Consider the following 20,579-nt stretch of genomic DNA (forward strand, 5'->3'; position numbering starts at 1 on the left):
ACTGATATAAACCATCTTCTTTTATTTACACAGATTTTCCACTCGCTTAAATAAAAGCGATATTTCTTTAAATCACATATACCTGAGATTGGAAACTTTTTATAATTTAGATATTAGAAATATACACTGATCAGCCAAAACACTACTTTTTTTTCTCACTGTCCATTCTCTCAGATCCACTGACAACACAGGAGCACTTTGTAGTTTTACAGTTACAGATTGGGGCCCATCTGTTGCCCTGCATGTGTTGTTACCCAAATTCACCCTGCACGTCGATGGCCAGGACCCCCACAGAGCAGATATTATTTGGGTGGGGGATCATTCTCAGTGCTGCAGTGACACTGACGTGGTGGTGGCATGTTAGTGTGCGCTGCGCTGGTATGAGTGAAACAGACACAGCAGTACTGCTGGAGTTTTTAAAGCCCTTAGTGTCACTGCCGGACTGAGTATAGTCCACCAACCAAAAACATCAGTTTCACAAGGTCCTATGTCCACCGATGAAGGACTAGGGGATGACTAACACAAACTATGCAGCCACAGATGAGCTACAGTCCCTGACTTTACATCTGCACGGTTGAGCAACAAGGGACACCGGGTTTAAAAACTTCAGCTGCACTGCTGTGTCTGATCCACTCATACCAGCACTACATCCAGTGGGCACAGGGTCTAAAAGCTATAACTCAAGTTGCTTTGTAAACCCCGTGGGTGAATTTTACCCATGGAATACATTTACTGGAGGATGGATTCAGGCTGGTCAACTCTACATGATCCTGCTCCCTGTGGATGTACGGACAGACGCAGAGGTACGAAAGATAAGATTGCTTTATTCACAATTTCTCTTTTTATTGGTTACAGAAGAGTTGGAGACAGAGCAAAGCAAAGCCCGGGTGAAGGACAGAAAGAAAAGGAGCCGGACGAGCGACAAAGACATGGGACACAGGCAGAGGAGGAGAGAGAGCGAGGGAAGAAGGGAATGATTTCTTTCCATCGCTGCTCTCCACTCCTCTTTCAGATCGTCTTTCTTTCACATTCTCTCTGTCTCTTTCTCTCTCCCCCTGGAGCAAGCCAGCCATCGCTTTTAGGAGGCCAGGCCTTTTCCTTTTATTCTCTCCTCTTGTTGTTTTTCTAATTGTGGGGGATGGAAAATAAAAAAATATATGGATTCTTCTATTGTAGAAAGAGATCCCTCCATTTTGTTTCTGTTTATTTTCATCCTCCAGAGAAAATCTCTCGTATCCAAACTACTCGGCTGTTGCAACTAAAGCCTTAAATGTTAGTCTAGGCTAGGTTAGGCTAAGCTAGCCTAAATTTTAGTTAACTGTTGCAGCTAATGCATTAAAGAGCTGCCTAAAATAGCTAAACGTTAGGCTAGGCTAGGCTAAACTAGCCTAATTTTAACTGTAAACATGAGCAAGGCTAGCAGTAGCTTTCCACACATGCCAGCGTAGCATGAAGCATGTGGTGTTGAGAGATGGTAGTGGTAAAGTTGTTAAAATATATAAAGGAGAGGTAGAAAAGGAGGAGGAATGAGTAGAAGGGAAAGAGAGGAAGATGGAGAGATGGAGATGATGTTAAAAGATAATTTTATTGAAAAAAAACAATCCTGTTTCCCCACAGAAGGATTAGCCTCTCGGTTCCCCCGGGCTGCAGTCTCTCAGAGACGAGTCTTTGCTTTGTTATGGGTGAATGTCTGAAGAGGAGACATAACGTAAGAAGGGAAAATGAGAGGAAGGGAATGAGGGAAGGAAAGGACACAAGAACAGACTGGGAGGGCAGAGCAGAGAGGGTCGCAGAGTCATCGCTTCTTTCTTTTCTCAGAGCTGTTGTTTTCCTCCCTTACTCCTCCTTCTCCTCTCCGTGTGTGATGACATAGCAGATGTTCTTGTAGTCGACATTGCCTGCCACATCTGGGGGGAAGGCGGTCCACAGGTTCTTAATCTGAGGAACAACCAGAGGGGAAGGTTAGACAAATCATAAAGTGGTCAAAAAACGAAGTTAGACAAATCACAAGTTATTAGAGGGAGGTTAGACAAATCATAAAGTATTTAACAGGGGGGTTAGACAAAGTATTAATTATTAGATGGAAGTTAGACAAATAATAAAGTAATCAACAGAGGAGTGTATTCAAAGCACAAAATACTGGAGGAAGGTTAGACAAATCAAAGAAGTTGAGGGAGTTTAGACAAAGTACAAATACATCTGGGGAGGTTAGAAAAATCACAAAGCAGTCATAGGAGGTTAGAAACATCACATTGCAACTGAAAGAGGTTAGACAAATGATATAGCAGTTGAGGAATTTTAGACGAAGCTCAGAATAATTGACGATGATTAGAAAAAGCCCAAAATAATCTAGAAAATTTAGACAAACTGAGGTTAGACAAAGTATAAAGTAATTAACAGAGGTTAGACAATTCATGAAGGATTCAAGGGAGGTTGTGAGGAGCTTTAGATGCCTCTGGTTACATTCACTGACCTCCTCTGGGGAGAACCTGTCACACTGAGTGCTGAGGAGCTCCTCCAGGCTGCAGAGGAAACAAGACAACAGTTACATAACTAACACAATCCAGAGAAATGATACGGGGATCTGATAAAGTGACCAGTGAGAGTCAGTAGAATGGGGTGGAGGGGGTGTTTCTGATAAAGTGGCTAGTGAGTGGCAGTAGGGGGTAGGGGTGGGGTTCTACTGTACTTACAAGGCCTTCTTAATGGTGCCTGTGCCCTCAGGGTCCAGCACCTTGAAAGAGGCCAGGATAACGTCCTCGGGGTCAGCACCTGGCCAGACAGAAGGACACCAGTTTACAACAAAGGTCATGAGTTTTATGATTGTTTATCAGTTGATTGGTAACTGGATGGAGCTCCAGCACTCTGAGGAACACAGTTCCTCTGCTCCACAGAGTGCTGTCTAAAATTCTGTAGTCATACCCTTCAGCTTCTCTCCAAACATGGTGAGGAAGACGGTGAAGTTGATTGGGCCACTGGCCTCCTTAATCATGGCCTCCAGCTCCTCATTCTTCACATTCAGCTGACCTGCAGACAGGGAGAGAGAGAGAGAGAGAGTCAATTAAAGGTGGCTAATGTCATAGAGTGGTCATAGAATGTCAGTAGAAGGGGGTGTTCCTAATAAAGTGGCCAGTGAGTGACAATGCAAAGGGCTTTTTTTCTGATAAGGCTGATGTCTGTGTGTAAAGAGATGGAAATCGTACCCATTGAGGCCAACACGTCCCTCAGGTCATCCTTGCTGATGATGCCGTCTCTGTTCTGGTCAATGATTGTGAAAGCCTGTGGGGGGAGAGATGCAGTTGTTTTTAACATGACTGAGTAGCAAACACTTTGACAGAAAAAGGTTTTGACATTAGATAGAAGTTGGTGTGTTGATTATCTAAAAACACAAGTCCACAAGTTCTGTAACATTCATATGACCCACATGGTAATTCTGACAGAACGTAATACAGTACTGTAGAGAACTCTGTAATGCTCATGAACTGCTGTTCTCCATCTGTTTCCTCACTCATGAAACTGAAGACAAGTCTCTGACTTGAACAGCTGCACGTCCTTCTATCATCTCCTTCACACTCGTCATCTCTCCATCCATTACATATAAATATCTCCAATCTGCCCAGAGTGAGATTCCACTCATCTCCTAAATGGTGGGATCGCTTTCACAAACACAAACAAACACACACACACTCACACACTTGCTCTTCCAGACGCCTCAGAGGCTCAACACTTAGCTCTCACACACACACATAAGCTGTCCCCTTATTGTCCATCATCTGTCTTTCTGCCCTGATTAACTGAGCTCTACTGTACTCTTTGGTTCTTTAACCTAACAGCTGCACTTATTTATTGACCTCACTCCATCAACTGACCACGAGTTCAATCCTCATATCATAACCAGAGAAGGTCAGTGGAGACAGAGCGAGGGATAGAAATATATTCACTAGAAAATAGATCCGAATCAAAATGTATCACAGAATAAGGGATAGTGTCAGAACATCTTGAAAAATCTTATGTACTGTAACATCTTTCTTCCTCTCTCTCTCTGTCTCTCTCTCTCTGTCTCTCTCTCTCTCTCTCTCACACACACACACACACACACGCACACACAGTTGTTCTCTAAAGCCCTCAGCTGCTGCTCTAGTGAGATTAGGAAAGAAAGAAATGGAGTGATGAACAGATGAAGGGTGGAGAGGGCGAGATATTTCAGACAACTGCGCTAATGACATTCCTGTTTTTATTAACGGAGAGAGAGAGAGAGAGAGAGAGGTAGAGATAGAGAGAGAGAGAGAGCGAGAGTGAGATGGGGTGGTGTTGACTCAGCTGATCGAGTGTATTCCAGTTGTAATTCCTTCCATATCAAAGCTGCGCCAAAGACTAAAGATAGATGTGGATTTCTTTCCTTTTGGAGAGAAGCTCTTTCTGAAGGAGGATAATTAACCTGAGAATGTTCTGCCTTCTGCTGCTTACTCACTTTACAGAGTTCAAACTATCCCACTCAAACAAGGAAGAAACTACTTCTCAACGCTACTGCCTTTGTCTTCAATGTGTACTGTAAACTGTTCACTTAGGAATAGCTGATCGAACCTGATTCTGAGTTAATAATGAGCTATTTAGACCTCGCTAATGAGCTAACTGAAAGCTAAGCTATCTGATTCCTCTGCTAATCAACGCTAATTGAAAATGCTTCCGGAGAACTGGCAGCTAAGCTGACGAAAACAATGAAAACTGATACCAAAACTGATTCCTGAACTAAATCAAACTGGGAAGACCAGGAACAGTGCTGATTTTTTTGCAAATGTATATAATCATTCATTCATTGTCTGTAAGCGCTTATCGAGTTCAGGATCTCTGTGGGTCCAGAGCCTACCTGGAATCACTCGGCGCAAGGTGGGATCACACCCTGGAGGGGGCATCAGTCCTTCACAGGGCAACACCAACTCACACATTCACTCACACCTACGGACACTTTTGAGTCTCCAATCCACCTACCAACGTGTGTTTTTGGAGCGTGGGAGGAAACCGGAGCACCCTGAGGAAACCCACGCGGACACAGGGAGAACACACCAACTCCTCACAGACAGTCACCCATAGTGGGACTCTAACCCACAACCTCAAGGTTATTATTAAAATAATAATTAAATTTTTTTCTAATATAATTTCTATATATATTTTTTATTTGTAAAAATACAGAGCTAAATAGATTTTTAGTACTTTTCACTTTGTAATGAAAATGAATGAAGTTATAATTGAACTATAATAAGAATTAAATATAATCTGGTGTAAAATGTCAAACAGTATTAATAGAAGTCTTACAAAAATGATGTACAAAGCTGCTTTGGCAATATTTTAGTTAAAAATATGAACAAACATGATTTTTAGAAGCTAAAACTGTGTTAAGACACTCACCTCTTTGTACTCTTGGATCTGGCTCTGCTCGAACATGGAGAAGACATTTGAGGATCCCTCTCCTCCTCCTGCCCTCCTCTTGGCCTTCTTGGGTGGCTGCAGGTCACAAACAGCCGGCATTTAACACAACAAACAAATCAACACAGCAGGTTTACACACTGGTGTACAAACTGCTCTTAGTCCTTCTCTCAGGGGAGCGTTCAGCTAGAGCAGCTGGGGCAGTTTAGGTCTGGACAACATCTTCAGTCCATCTACAGCCTATACAATGTTTCAGTAGACAGCAGCATAGGCCACAGGCTCGGAAAGACCCCAGACAATGAAACCTAGACCTGTTCTACAGTGTTCTTTCAGAGGAAAGGGACTGGACAATGAGTATAATCTCCAGATTGGTCTGGTTTGGACTTTTCTGTGAGTCTGCAAACTGGGCCCAGTACAGAATACATCTTCTTACACACCGTATACACACACAATCAATTACCAAGGCCTATATTTACTGCTTAACTAAACACACACACACAGAGACCGTGTAAATAACCTTTCAAAATTCCACCAGGGGTCTTAAAGTCCAGTTGTGTACTTTTAAGATCAATTACAGCTAAAGTTACATATCTGAACATTTTCATATCACAAATTATACAATTCTGTAGTTGAAATGAGATTTAGGAAATTAATCCAACTGAAAAAAATATATCTATTTATATATACATAGTCCAAAAATATTCCTAAATTAAAGGGATTAAAGTGTACAGTTGAGGGTCTCACAACAGTGACAGTGAAACTTACCATCACTGTCTGACTGGGTCTCGTTATGTTCTACATCACTGGTGTAAGGACCATAAAAGTGAATTAAAATGAATTACTACATATATAACTTGCACATGTAACAGATATATTTTATATTTTTTTCTTTTGTAAACTTCTTTCCTTTATCCTTTAATGAATGAAGCTTAAATATATATTTTCCATTTCCCTGTTTTGTTTAGTTTTTTGTCCACCATTTATTTATAAATTTCTGAGCAAAATCAAAATGTAATGAAGTGTTTTCATTTCAATCCCCAAATAAATTAATAAAAAAATGGCATTCATCCAACACAACCAAACCAGCCTAAGACTCTGGACCCAGTCCTTGTTCAGCAAAATCCACAGATAAACGGCTGCGATCCAAGAGTAGGTTACATCCGCATTAGCTGCAGCCTTAAATTTGTGGTCCAGGTAAATGACAGTGCCCAGGTGAGGGTCAGTGTCAAGGTGAGGGCCCGGCCAGGTGGAGGTACTCACCATACTGAGACGGATTTGTGGAGTGGAAGAAGCTCGAAGAAGAGAAGAGCAAGTGAAGCCGCGACTTGGCTCTGGATCTCCGGGGGCTTATATACCTCCCACTCAGAGCTAATTATAGTCCCAGTCTTAAGTTTGGCTTTGGTGGAATGATGGACACAGAGAAGCAGAGGGATGGAAGGAGCGGACGGAGGGCTTGGCGAGAGACGGAGGGATGGGGGACAAACGGAGGGACGCTATCGCCTTACGTCCACACAGAAATAGCCGTGTGTCTTGGAATGGCGGTAAATCTGATACTCTGGAGATGTAGTGACCGTCCCACGTGGACTAATATGGACATAACTAGGTGACCCTCATTGAACCCCCCTTGCCCATTCCTCCTTCCATCCATCCCTCCATATCAGTGGAACCTATATTTTGGGGTTATGATGTGCACTTTACCTTTTAATGGCTCGTCAGTTGAATATGGGCTTATATTTTTAACTCAAAATGGCTGACATACAGAATCTATAGACCTTTACCCTGACGTCCACTGCCGTCCACTGCCCATTAGGAAAATGCCAGTGAAAATGCCTGGTATCTTAAAAAACAAACATCATCATAAAGAGGTCCACATTTTCACCATAATGTGCCTTTCAGGTTTTGTACGTAAAAAAGAACAAAACTAATTTGAGATGAGGTTTTGCTGCAATGATTGCAGGGTGATGTAATGAGATTAACGTAATGACTGAAAAAAACTAGCACATATCTCCAATATAGAAAAATTACTTAGTGGAGAATACATGTACAAGACATTTTTTTTTGTCAGCTCAACACCCTTGGAGGAGAGCAGCCAGCTTGTGCAGAATAATGAGACACCTGCATATTTTGTGATGAAGTGTGTGTGTGAGAGAGAGGGAGAGGGAGAGAGAGAGAGAGAGAGAAAGAAAGAGGACCAGTATGATGTCATTACGGATGGCTGTGACATCACTCCTGAAAGCAAAGACAAACCTTAATAGTTAAGGTTAATATAAAGAAATAAAAATACATTTGGAGCATTTCCATTGGTCAGTTTGTCACTTGAGGCACTATTTAAACATGGCTCCTACTTTAATGGATTCTACTGGACTCTACTCTCTGTTTGGTCCCTGGTTGGTTTTCCACTACCATCAGTAGAGTTTGTTCCTTCATTGTTGCAGCGTCTAGCTCTCGCTGGATTCTTTTGTCGGCCACCGATCCAAGGAGCGTTTGAACCTCTTCAAAAGACCACAGCGTAATTTTACATGCTGTTGTCGTGAGTCGGATAAAAATAAATGTGATCTCTGCTGCAGCTGGAGATTTTACAGGTGGAGAGTTGGTGCTGGACGTCTGTGTTGCGTGGCGTAGAGTGACGACTCTCTCTGAAGAATCAGTGCTCTGCAAGGTTTACACTCCACGGTTTAGTCCCTACTCGGCTCGCTCTGAACCACGAGAGAACAGCAACTAAACAAGAACCCGCTTCCAGAACCAGGACCTGATTTACCTGGTGGAAAAAATTAAGAAAGAATAGAGTAGGGATCATGTAGTGGAAGCAGTGTCAGGGATCATTCATTGCAGTGTGTTGGATTCCTATTTTGGGCCTTTTTCAGAAAAGTGGACTCTTAACTCTGAGTCCAGTCTGAGTTTAAATGCCGCTTTCATGTTAGGACTAAAATTCTTTTGTGGGGTGGAGAAAGATAAATGTCAGCTGCTCCTCTTGGATTTGTGGCTGCGTTTGCTTCCTCATGGCCCTGAACAGTACAACATTTAATTAGTTTCACACACTGTCCACTTTAACAAATCTGCTACAGAGCACAGGAGCCACATGCCACATGCCATGCCTTCACAACCATGAAGTGGTCAAAATTTGCTGTTAATCATACAGTGATCATCCATTTTATTATAAACACATTGTTTCTATACACATATTCCATTCTCTCAGCTCCACTGACCACACACGAACATTTTAGAGTTCTACAGTTACAGACGGTAGTCCATCTGTTGCTCTGCATACTTTGTTTGCCCCTATCACTCTGTTCTTCAGTGCTCAGGACACCCACAGAGCAGGTGTGATGTGGTGGTGGATCATTCTCAGCGCTGCAGTGACACTGACGTGGTGGTGGTGTGTTAGTGTGTGTTGTGCTGGTGCGAGTGGATCAGACACAGCAGTACTGCTGGAGTTTTTAATCCCCTCATTAGACTTTACATCTACAAGGTAGACCAATGAGGTAGGAGTGTCTCACAGAGTGGACAGTGAGTGGAAACAGCGTTTTTAAACTCTAGCAGCACTGCTGTGTCTGATCCTTTACGTTTGTTTGTCTTTTCTTGTCTCTGTGGATATGTTTGTGACTATGAACCTGAACCCTGTTGAGAGAGGAGCAGGAAAATCACAGTGCTGTGTTGGACACACACACACACACTGTCCACTGCTTCAAGCTGCTGCTCTCGGCTCCAATCAAAAATAGGTTTTAATACCCTTCCCTTTATAGAGATGACCAATGAACAACAGCCTCCCCCACAGACCACATCCATATCCAGACTCTCTCTCTCTCTCTCTCTCTCTCTCTCTCTCTCTCTCTCTCTCTCTCTCTCTCTCTCTCTCTCTCTCTCTCACACACACACACACACACACACACACACACACTCTCTCTCTCTGTCACACACACTCTCTCATTTCTGTTTAATTCAAGGTGCTGTATTGGTACGACACAGATACATTCGTGTTGTGTTGCCAAAGACTGAGTAACAATATTAAAACTTTAAGAAGGAAACAATCCTTCAAATGTACAAAATGTTTACAAAATGTAATGCTAATGCTCTCCGTCTTTGTTATTCCTCCCTCCCTCCCTCCTCTCTCTCTCTCTCTCTGGATGGATTAATTGGGAGGATGTGAGGATGAAGTGTGTGTGTGTGTGTGTCCAGAGGAGTTCCTGAGGGGCAGATGGAGGTGCTGCATGTTTCTGAGGGACAGCTGAGAGGAACCAAAATAGAAAACCAAGCTGATCCCTTCTTCTTCACCTCCTTCTCTCCCCCCGTCTGTCCGTCGCTTCCTTCTCTGGTTTGTGAAAGCTTTGCTTTGTTTGCATTCCTCTCCTTCTTCAGTTCATCAGATCTCTCCTTCTCTTTCTCATGTGACTGGGTCTGTCCGTTTAGGAGGACGAGGACACTGTAGGTTCAGTCACTGACCTGGTCACACATGACTGTAACTATAACATAAGGAGAAGGAGAAGTTGGAGTTAGAGGAGATCGTGGAGGAGACAGTGGAAGTAGAAGAAAAGTAGAGAAAGTGGAAGTGGAGGAGAAAGTGGAGGTAGATGAGAAGGTGGAGGTGGAGGAGAAGGTGGAGGTAGAGGAGAAAGTGGAGCTGGATGACAAAGTGGAGGTAGAGGAGAAGGTGGAGGTGGAGGAGAAAGTGGAGGTAGAGGAGAAGGTGGAGGTGGAGGAGAAGATGGCAGTGGAGGAGAAGGTGGAGATATAGCAGAAAGTGTAGGAGAAGGTTGAGATAGAGAAGAAGGTGGAGGTAGAGGAGAAGGTGGAGTTAAAGGAGAAAGTGAAGGAGAAGGTGGAGGTAAAGGAGAAGGTGGAGGAGAAAGTAGAGGAGAAGATGGCAGTGGAGGAGAAGGTGTAGGTAGAGAAGATGGTGGAGGAGAAGATGGCAGTGGAGGAGAAGGTGGAATTAGAGAAGAATGTGGAGGTAGAGGAGAAGATGGAGGTGGAGGAGTAAGTGGAGGAGAAGGTGGTGGAGGAGAAGGTGGTATTAGAAGGTGGTGATTTGATTAGACGTGTTTGGTGTCCAACTCCTGAAGCACCACCTGTTTCATACTGGTTTGACCTCGGTCCCCTGTCTAACCCTCTGCCTCTCAATCCAATGTAAATCCCTCAGCACTGTGACAACTGAAATAACGTAACAGACACTCAATGTTTACACACTTGCTCTGTCATTCACACACTCGCTCAGTCACTCACACTCACACCTGTGGAGAGTTTCACACACAAACTCCATCTACCAAAATGTGTGTTTGGACTGTGGGAGGAAAGCTGAGCACCCAGAGGAAACCCACACTGACACAGGGAGAACGCACCACACTCCTCACAGACAGTGACCCGAGGAGTGGGTCCCACCCAGGACCCTGAGGCCCCAGAGACAGAGACACTCCCTGTCCACCTGCAATGTTTGGTTTAGTACAAAATCTCTGAAATACATTCAGGCCACTAGCGGTCAGTACAAAGGTTTTATAAAGTGAAGAATCATTCATCCATTCATCCATTCATTCATTGTCTGTAACCGCTAATCCTGGAGAAAAGTACTGATCGCTCCTTTATGTTGTTTACATTAAAATATTTTTATATCTTTTATTTTTAAATATGTGATTATAAAATTAATGTTTACAGGAAAAGAAACGTGATTATGTTCATAAACTCTAACTCCCTCTCACTCCCCCTCTCTCCATCTCTCTCTCCCTTTCTCTGCTGGTTATCCAGAGAGTGGTGTGTCATCAGGTGGAGGGTGTGTTTACGTTTCTCTGCAGGTGTTAACATACTGATCTGTGTGTGTGTGTGTGTAGAGGATCCATATGTTGGAAGTATGTTGAGTGTAAAGTGAGACGAGAGCAACGTCCATCCGTCAGAGCGCAGACGAGTGGAATGTACACAGACCGACGTGATGGACGCCGCCCCGGTGCATTCTGGGGGAGGTTAAAGATGCAGTGAGGGGCTTCGGGGGGCCTCAGGACACTTTAGAAGCTGTGAGTTGCTCTTTCTCTCCTCACAGCTGTGATATACGTTACAGAGCATAAATCTGCACGCTTCTGCCCGGGGGTCCTCAATCACAACCTTATTGTCTGAGGAGAGGTCTGAAACCACCTTTATCTGAGGGATTACATGCACTAAGTGGTCAAAGGACTATGGACACTTTCTGGTCCTGTTGGTCGATTAGGAACTGGATGGAGCTGCATCACTCCAGAGCCCAGACACTTTCAGTTCCCCCTCAGTCAGCGACACTCGGGTCGACCACTGCACACCAGGAACACCTCACAGACCTGAGTTCTGGAGATTGAGCAGAACATTATAACCATGACAGTGTGGCTCTCAGATTCATACTCTGAGCACTTCTCCTGCTCCAACATCGACTCCAAGAACTGACCCTTCACTCACTGCCTTTTAAAATTTTTATCTACCTTTTAACTGCTTTAATATTTCTGTACTGTTTTATAAACCACTTTGGATAGCCATTGTGTGCAAAAATATATAATTTATAAATAATATAAATACTTGCCTTCCTTGATATACCCTCCAACTTCAACAGGGGGCGCTGTAACAAGATCATCAGTGTTACTTCACCTGTCTGTGGTTTTAATCTTGTGACTGATCAGTGTAAATATTCACGGTTGGAGTAATAATTTTACGAAAAAGGCAAAACATTGATGAAAATGTCGTTTGGAAGTAAATGCAGCTGGGTTTTTTCTGGTTTATTACGGTTCATTTCTATTGGTTCATTCAGCATCATGATATTAACACAGTTCACAGTTTCATTCTCAGACCTCAGAGAGAGAGAAAAGGGGAATTTAGTTAAGTTTATGAAACTGTTAGAGGTTCCTGGATGGACACACACACACACACACACACAAGGGTGCCTTTGAATTGTGGGGAAGTTACATACAAGTTAGAACAACTTCCGTTGTTAATGTGGATGCTTACTATAACCTTTTCCATGACTACTACAAGCTTAACTCTAACCTTAACCTTAATCCAACCTTAAAACATGTCTACACCTGAATATGTAATGATTACATTGTGGGGACTGGCTGGTGGCCCCCACAAGGAAGACAAGTCCCCATGATGTGAGTGTGTTAACAGGTTTTGCTTCCCACAATGGGCTATATTCCTGGTACACACACACACCCATTGTTTCAGGGGACATTTTATATAGACATCTATTTTTCTTGTGTACTCTTACACTGAGCCATACCCTAAATGTAGCCCAAAGCATCTTCAAACTAAAGTGTAATTTTAGTCTCAATTATACTGTAGAAGATGATAAGTCCCCACAATGTTAGTGAAACCTGGAACTCTCTCTCTCTCTCTCTCTCACACACACACACACACACACAGGAAACTGTGTTTTTCACCTCTATTTTAACTCAGGTTACACCCAGTCTCTGATATCTACTGCTGTCTACTGATGAATACAGAAGTTAATTCAACATCTGTGCGAGTTAATAACACACCCAGCGCCCAGCTGTGCACACGCTCAGAACAAACCAACACCTTCATAAACTCAAGCAATTATATTCAGCAGGAAGTGAAGTGTGTGTCTGGACACTGCTGTGAATGACACACACCCAGCAGCCAAAACATTAAAGCCATCTATATGTTTCTACACTCCTCTCAGCTCCACTGACCACACAGTTCTACAGTTACAGACCAGTAGACCATACTGTAGTACATCTGTTGCTCTGCATACTTTGTTAACCCCCTTTCACCCTGTTCTTCAATGGTCAGGACCCCCACAGAGCAGATATGATTAGGGTGTTGGATCATTCTCAGTGCTGCAGTCACGAGTGGATCAGACACAGCAGTGCTGCTTGAGTTTAGAAACAAGGATGTGTCTTTAATGTTATGACACATTCATGCAAGAGTGAACGTGTTCGCTGATGTGCTGAGGCAGTGGGAATGAGTGAGTTAATGTGGGGTGGGGGCGGGGGTGATCAGTTCACATCTGTCCATCTCAGTTCCTCAGAAAGACAGAAGTGGAGCATGAGGAGGAGGAGAGAAGAGGAAGAGAGGAGAGCACTTGGGTTCCACTGAGCCAGACTGAAACTGACCACGGGCTGTGTTTCTCCTGAAATGATGGCTATTAATCACAAGTGTGTCCCTCTCTTCGGGCCATGCTGAAACATTGCTGTGAGGATGTGATGGCAGCCTGGTCCTGATGTTGGAGGGTAATTCTGGCACTCTAACTCATCCCAAAAATTTAGGATGTGGCTCAATCACTGCATGAAACACAGTCCCAATGCTTCACAGCCCTGCAGTCCATTCTTGGCATTGAGTATAGACATTAGACTCATGTGCAGCTACTCCAGAGTGTCCCTTACTTTATGGCTGGAAAGATTCCAATTTCAGACACCAAAACCATTTGAGCTCAGACTGAACTGCTTTAAAGGTGCAGTCAATGATTTTTCCACCAAAACAAACAGCAGATAATGTTCATGAAAGTGATTGTTTATTTTTATTTACACTGCTTCTGTTAAGTTTAACTGACAGCATGAAGAATCAAACCTCTCAAACCAATGTATACTCCATAGAGTGGGACCCCCAGATGAGGGCAGCCATGTTTTAAATGTCCAGTACAAGCTCTTTGACACCTCCAGGCCACCAGGTGTCCATGTAAGTACTGTTCTATAAAGTGAAGAACAAAAATAACCTTTAAAGCAGCACCTTTAAAGCAGAGTGGGACACTCATTAACCTAAATCAATCAGGTCCTCTTCGATATGTCCCTCCTGCTCTCGTTTGCTTCTCAGCCAATCAGCTCTTAGCTGCTTTACCTCATTTCCATAATACTCATGCAGTTTGCTGAACTCCTCCAGAGGTTCGAAGCAGACAGGTGGCCACTCCCCCAGCGAGGGAGCAGGGCCGTTGAGGGGCGTGACATAGGCGTGTCTTTTGGGCCACAGTTTTGGGGACCTCTTGTAGGCTGTTTTGATAGGTGCATGTCCAGATGGGCCCTGCAGGGCGGCGCTGGCACTGTAGCTCCTCTTCTCCCGGGGCAGCGCTGGGGGTCTCTGGGTGAAGAATGGCGCTACGCTGTTAAAGGAGGCCATCAGAAAACTCGATGATTTAACACGAGACGAGTGGGCGGAGTCACAGAGGCTTTGATCTTGTTTCAGTTCTGTTAGATACAAACACACAGATATAGAGTGAAACTTTATCAGAAACACCCCCTTCTACTGACACTCACTGGCCACTTTATCAGAAACACCCCCCTTCTACTGACACTCTCTGGCCACTTTATCAGAAACACCCCCTTCTACTGACACTCACTGGCCACTTTATCAGAAACACCCCATTCTGCTGACACTCACTGGCCACTTTATCAGAAACACGCCCTTCTACTGACACTCCCTGATCACTTTATCAGAAACACCCCCTTCTACTGACACTCACTGGCCACTTTATCAGAAACACCCCATTCTGCTGACACTCACTGGCCACTTTATCAGAAACACCGCCTTCTACTGACACTCACTGGCCACTTTATCAGAAACACCCCCTTCTACTGACAGTCACTGGTCACTTTATTAGACACACCCTCCTTCTACTGACAATCACTGGCCACTTTATCAGAAACGCCCCCCTTCTACTGACACTCCCTGGCCACTTTATCAGAAACACCCCCCTTCTACTGACACTCTCTGGCCACTTTATCAGAAACACCCCCTCTACTGACACACACTGGCCACTTTATCAGAAACACCCCCCTTTTACTGACACTCACTGGCCACTTTATCAGAAACACCCCCCTTCTACAGACATTTACAGGCCACTTTATCAGAAACACCCCCTTCTACTGACACTCACTGGCCACTTTATTAAAAACACCCCCCTTCTACTTCCCTCCCCGGCCACAGAGTGAGTGACCCCTGACTGACCTTGGTAGAGTGTGTGCAGGTGTTTGAGCAGGAGGGCCGTGTGCAGGTGGCTGGAGGTCCGTAAGGCGCTGACCCAGTTCTCCCGGTTCAGGTGGTCTTCGGTGGCGAGTGTGTAGGTCCGCAGGCCCGGCCCCGTGAACACCAGCGAGAAGGAGAAGAGTCCGTCCGCCCCCTCGGGCCGGACCACACAGCCTTCCAGAACTATCACCCCGAGGAGACTGCGGTCTGCCGGGCGCTCTTGATAGAACAACAGGTTTCCCTTCAGAACAAACCAGCGCCGCAGGTAGGACGGGTTCCTCTCTTTCTGCAGGACACACACACACACACACACACACACACACACACAAACACTGATTACACTGTACATAGACATTAGAATTACTGTAGCTAATTAACCCCAACTCAACTTTCAGAATCCAAAAGAATAACTTTTCACACTTTAATCTTGAAATGAAAACTTTTAGAAAAGTCAGGACATTCTTTTTGGCCTGATTTTTCACATAAACCAACACACACACACACACACACACACACACACACACACACAAACACAAACAGTTTGTTACTGAATTGTGGGAAATGAGACTTGAATTCGTTTTGTGGAGACTTACTATTAACTTTTCCTGAAGTACTACTACCTTAACCCTAAACTTAAACTTAACATTAACCCTAACCTTAACTATAAAACAACATCAACAAAAACTATAACTAAAATAATAACAAAAGCAACAAGAAATACAACAGAGACACAACATCAACAACAACAACGACCACCGAGCTCTGAGCTGCTGTCCTTGTTTCTTTGCTCAACACGTTTTCAGGGAGGTACAGTACACGTTTCCTTTTACTGCAGTCAGTATTTTACTCACATCACAGCGCTTTACCTGGAGGAAGTGTTCAGGACCCTCAGCACATGGATCTCTAGAGCTGTTTCAGGATTGACAAAGAAAGAGAAATGAGAGAAAGAGAGAGAGAGAGAGAGAGAGAGAGAGAGAGAGAGAAAGAGAAAGGAAAAAGCCCCTACTCGTCACACACCGTGACTGCTCTGAGGTTAACATTCGTCATTCCCAGCATTCCACTCTCACTTCAGCACTGCTTTAGCTCAGATAATAAACATGGAAGCATTGATATGAGGAATGCTCTTCATCAAGAGCTCAGTTTTAAAGCAGCGAAGACACTGTGAGACATTTGCTAAGAGTTTAAATCCATTAAAGATAGAATGAATAGATCATATGATGAGATAAAGAGGGGAATAACTATGAGAAACAGAGACAGAGCCGGTTTGGTGGGATGTGAAAGAAGATGAGCCCTGGAAATCAGGGGAAGGACATTATTATTAGACGTATATTATTAGGACATTAGTGAAAGACCTGGATTCTAAACTATGGAGAAATAGGGCAGATGCTTAATTAGTTATGCACTAGATTCATTAAACTGAAATGTGATCATAAATGGGGTGTCAATGCTACTCTGAGCTCAGCACTGCAGAAACTGCACTATGTAAATGGAGAAGGATAGGAAACCATCCTCACTTTCTCCCACTCCCATTGATTTCAGGCTAGTGCTGTAAAAGTGAATTACACTCTGTAACTGTAGGGTGAGCCCAGGAGCAATAATAATAAATCTTACCTAGTGTTCCTTTAAGGTGTAAGTGCAATAACCCTTTAACAGTGCTACTTTTTAAAACACCATTAATGAATTTTCAGGTTGTCCTTGTGAAGCAGTCTAAATGAAGCCCAGTCAGTTCCTGAGTCCTCCCCCAGTGGGAGACAGGACTGTTCTAGGTGTAAGGGGGTAACAGGGAATGAGCAAGAGGTCATAGACAAAGTGTGTAATAATGTGTAACTCAAAAAGTTCATACCTTTATCCTGTTGTTTTTAAAAAGGATAATAAAAAAAGTAAAATGAGTGAAAATTATGCTTGGGGGGCCTTTTTTCGTTTTTAATCAGACATTAGCCTGTCATGAGGGACTGTTTAACTATGCTAACTGGAAGCATCAAAATTGCGCTTTGTTCTGCTCAGTTCATGTTACTTCACCGTCTTTTGAGGTTTAAAGTCTGTTACAGTTGAACTGAGCTCACTGCAGAAGGAAACTCAATGTTTTTAAATTTTTCAGTAGTGTAACTGTATGTAGGAGTAAACAGCTGTAGCTGGGGTTAATCTCAGGTTAATGAGCCTGAAATGATGTTGTACCTTCTTGTACAGGTATCCCTCTTTATCCACAGGGGAGGTACAATACAGGTAATGGGTCAGGATCTTCTCATGGATCTTCATCACAGGGAATGGAACCGGGAATTGACTACACCTCAGTTCAGCTTTAGTCAGATGATGTGCTGGTTAAAGGAATGAAAAATAAAAAGATTATAAGTAAACAAAACCTACCATCTTTTATTACACAGCACAGCAGAGCCAAATGTATCTGGAGACTCCATGCAGTGCTTGGTAGATTTGAAAAATGTATGCAAAGCTCTCCCTTTCTGACCAATGATAAAACAGTTCAGTTCCCTTTCACAAATATAATTTGGAACCGTTGTAGGTTTCCTCAAATATAAATTGGTTCCCAAACCAAAACATTTGTTTCCAGCTGGAACCAAAGAACAGTGGGTCCTTCAGCAGGAGCCGTGATGGCGTTCATAGGTGAGTCGAGATAAAGAAGCTCCAGAAAGAGCTCAGAGCCTGGAATAAAGCTCTGTGGCACAGTGGATGTGGACAGATAATTTATAGAGTCTTATAGAACTAAAAAAAAAAAAAGAAATAAATCGGGAACCTGCTCCATCTGTGTGTGTTTCTGGGGTTCAGTGCCACTCCAGGAGTGTCAGCTACTTTTCTCCACTGTTAATCAGCTCCTCCGGATGACTCTGTCATCCTTTCTGCATCATTTCCACATGTGTATCATATCTCACTCTGGCCTGACCACGCTGTAAACAGTGGATAAACCATACTCTGTCCCGACTCTATTCATTTATCTATGGCTTTGAATTCAGACACAGCGATGCTGGAACCAAGCCCCCACTGATGACGTCAAACCTGATAGAAACATAAGGGGATCCCTGGATAACAGCAAGGTTCCTTAAGTTCTTCAATTGGAAAAAGAAAAGTGAGACACAGGTAGGTTTGGGACATGGGTGGGACGTGGGTTGGATGTAGGGGTAATGCAGGTGGGATAGAGTTGTGTGGTTGTATGTGATGGCAACTCGAATCTCTGACTGTCTCTCTGACATATCTACATGGATGAAGGAACATCACCTCCAATTGAATTTGTCCAAAACTGAACTACTGGTCCTCCCAGCCAAGGAAGATATTCTCCACAACATCAGCATCAAGCTAGAGTCCCTATCAGTGGCTCCCACCAAGGTTGTAAGAAACCTGGGTGTCATGGTTGATGACCAGCTGACCTTCGCAGATCACATTACCGCTGTAGCTCGATCGTGCCGCTTCTCCCTATTCAACATAAGGAAGATTAGGCCATACCTAACTCAACATGCAACATAGCTCCTTGTTCAGATGTTAGTAATCTGTGCTGTGAGACCGCTACAGATGATCCAGAATGCTGCAGCATGCCTGGTTTTCAACCAGCCTAAAAGAGCACATGTCACGCCCCTATTAGTTGAGCTGCATTGGCTACCCTTAGCTGCTCGCATCAAATTTAAATCACTAATGATGGCCTTCAGAGTATTCTCTGGTTCTGCTCCCATCTACCTCAATAGACTCTTAAAAACCATATGTTAGCACCCGTCCTCTCCGTTCCTCAAAGGAGCGCCAACTAACACGACCAACCCCCCGTACAGGTCAGTTGAGGCTATTCTCATCTCTGGTACCACGCTGATGGAACGAGCTTCCAAGCACGATCAGAGCAACAGAAACCCTCTCTGCATTCAAGAAATCCTTGAAGACCCAGCTCTTCCGAGAGTATCTCTTGCACTGAATGTCTTTCTTTAATGCACTTATTACTTCCTGGCATATTGCACTTAATGTAAGGTATTTTGTATAATTTGTGCTGTAGTTTGAATGTTAGATCCTCTTTTGTAAGTCGCTTTGGATAAAAGCGTCTGCCAAATGCATAAATGTAAATGTGATTGTGTGTGGATGCAGTGTATATATATATAAAAAAGTTTTCAAAGACTTTTTGAAGGCTGACCTGCAGAAACCTGCTCAGCCAGAATGAACTGAGGGTCACCAGGCACCTCTTGAAAACTCACATCACACAATGACCATCAAAACCTCAACTAGAATAAATTGAGCAAGTTTTCCACTTTAACAGCGACAACCACGACAGACCACCTTCTCAACTCTCTTCCTGTCTTTCTCCAAAAGGTTGAGAAATGGAGAAACTCTTTAAATGAGAGTAAAACGGAATGAGCACATGATGGAGATATAAATGGAATGCTATAGAAAGTGAAAAACTTAGTTAAAGGAGAGTCATATAGAGGGAATGATAGAGAATGGTAGATAAATGTGAAAGTGATATATATATATTGGTAAGAACAGAGAATGACAGCTCTATAGTGTCAGATAGAGATAGAGAATGATAAACTAATAGAGAAAATAACAGAGAATAAAGAGCCGGTGTAAACTCACCATGTCCCTGGTTTGCCCTGGTGTGTTTCTGAGGTGTATGTCCATCCTCAGGTGGATGTGTGTGATGGTGTCCTGTTTCAGCTTCACTGTTGAAATATAAATAACATAGACCTACTTCCTGGAAACTAAAACCTTCAGTAGACGTCTTCCCCTCCACCTGAATCTGCACAAGCCCTGCCCACTGGCGCTCTGATTGGTTGAATTCAGTGTCAGTTCTGAAGGGTTTTATATAAAACAAAACAAAATCCAGTGTTTAGTTGGGGTTGGGGTTAGTTCAGATCAGTTACATTCAGCTGAATTCAGTTCAGTTCAGTTTAGGTCAGTTTTCTCCAAATCTGACATCAGGTGAAATGTAGTTTTTTTAAATTTGATTAAGGCTCCTGGAAAGCTGATTTCCCCAAACTCTAATGTTATATATGTGTACTGTTACAGGAGCTGGAACAGCATTCCACCATTCTGATGAAAGCTGAAGGAGTTCTGCAGGTGAATTCATCACTAAATTCAGACCAAGTGAATAGAGAGGGGACATTTTCTAATAAGGGAGAGAAATGACAAGGGCAGAGATACAAGGATTGTTTCTGAGTGTGTGAGCTGCAAAGGAAGTGTGTTCAAGGGACTGGGTGTGTGTGTGTGTAAGAGAGACATAGAAGCAGGTGTGCCAAAATGAGGAGTGA

General features: G+C 43.5%; 2 protein-coding genes across 4 annotated transcripts; both read right to left on the minus strand.

Moving 5' to 3' along the window:
- Positions 1-1,469: 1,469 nt before the first annotated feature.
- mylpfa (myosin light chain, phosphorylatable, fast skeletal muscle a) lies at positions 1,470-7,238 on the minus strand. 3 transcript variants are annotated; one of them, XM_066641751.1, is made up of 8 exons: positions 6,685-6,918; positions 6,190-6,227; positions 5,407-5,502; positions 3,204-3,279; positions 2,923-3,027; positions 2,694-2,772; positions 2,474-2,522; positions 1,470-1,938 (listed from the first exon to the last, which is right to left on the minus strand). In XM_066641751.1, exons 2-8 carry the CDS (start codon positions 6,190-6,192, stop codon positions 1,837-1,839), a joined length of 510 nt encoding a protein of 169 aa, XP_066497848.1. In that variant the 5' UTR covers positions 6,193-6,227; positions 6,685-6,918; the 3' UTR covers positions 1,470-1,836. The 3 variants fall into 3 exon arrangements, with proteins under 3 accessions (XP_066497848.1, XP_066497850.1, XP_066497849.1); XM_066641753.1 differs by lacking the exons at positions 6,190-6,227; positions 6,685-6,918 and adding an exon at positions 7,123-7,238; XM_066641752.1 differs by lacking the exon at positions 6,190-6,227.
- Positions 7,239-12,139: 4,901 nt separating this feature from the next.
- On the minus strand, positions 12,140-19,986 carry pheta2 (PH domain containing endocytic trafficking adaptor 2). Its single transcript, XM_066642658.1, has 4 exons — positions 19,906-19,986; positions 17,521-17,660; positions 15,328-15,631; positions 12,140-14,567 (listed from the first exon to the last, which is right to left on the minus strand). Exons 2-4 carry the CDS (start codon positions 17,599-17,601, stop codon positions 14,140-14,142), a joined length of 813 nt encoding a protein of 270 aa, XP_066498755.1. The 5' UTR covers positions 17,602-17,660; positions 19,906-19,986; the 3' UTR covers positions 12,140-14,139.
- Positions 19,987-20,579: the final 593 nt, after the last annotated feature.

Source organism: Hoplias malabaricus, chromosome 13 (assembly GCF_029633855.1).
Source record: "Hoplias malabaricus isolate fHopMal1 chromosome 13, fHopMal1.hap1, whole genome shotgun sequence".
In the NCBI taxonomy this organism is placed as follows: domain Eukaryota; kingdom Metazoa; phylum Chordata; class Actinopteri; order Characiformes; family Erythrinidae; genus Hoplias; species Hoplias malabaricus.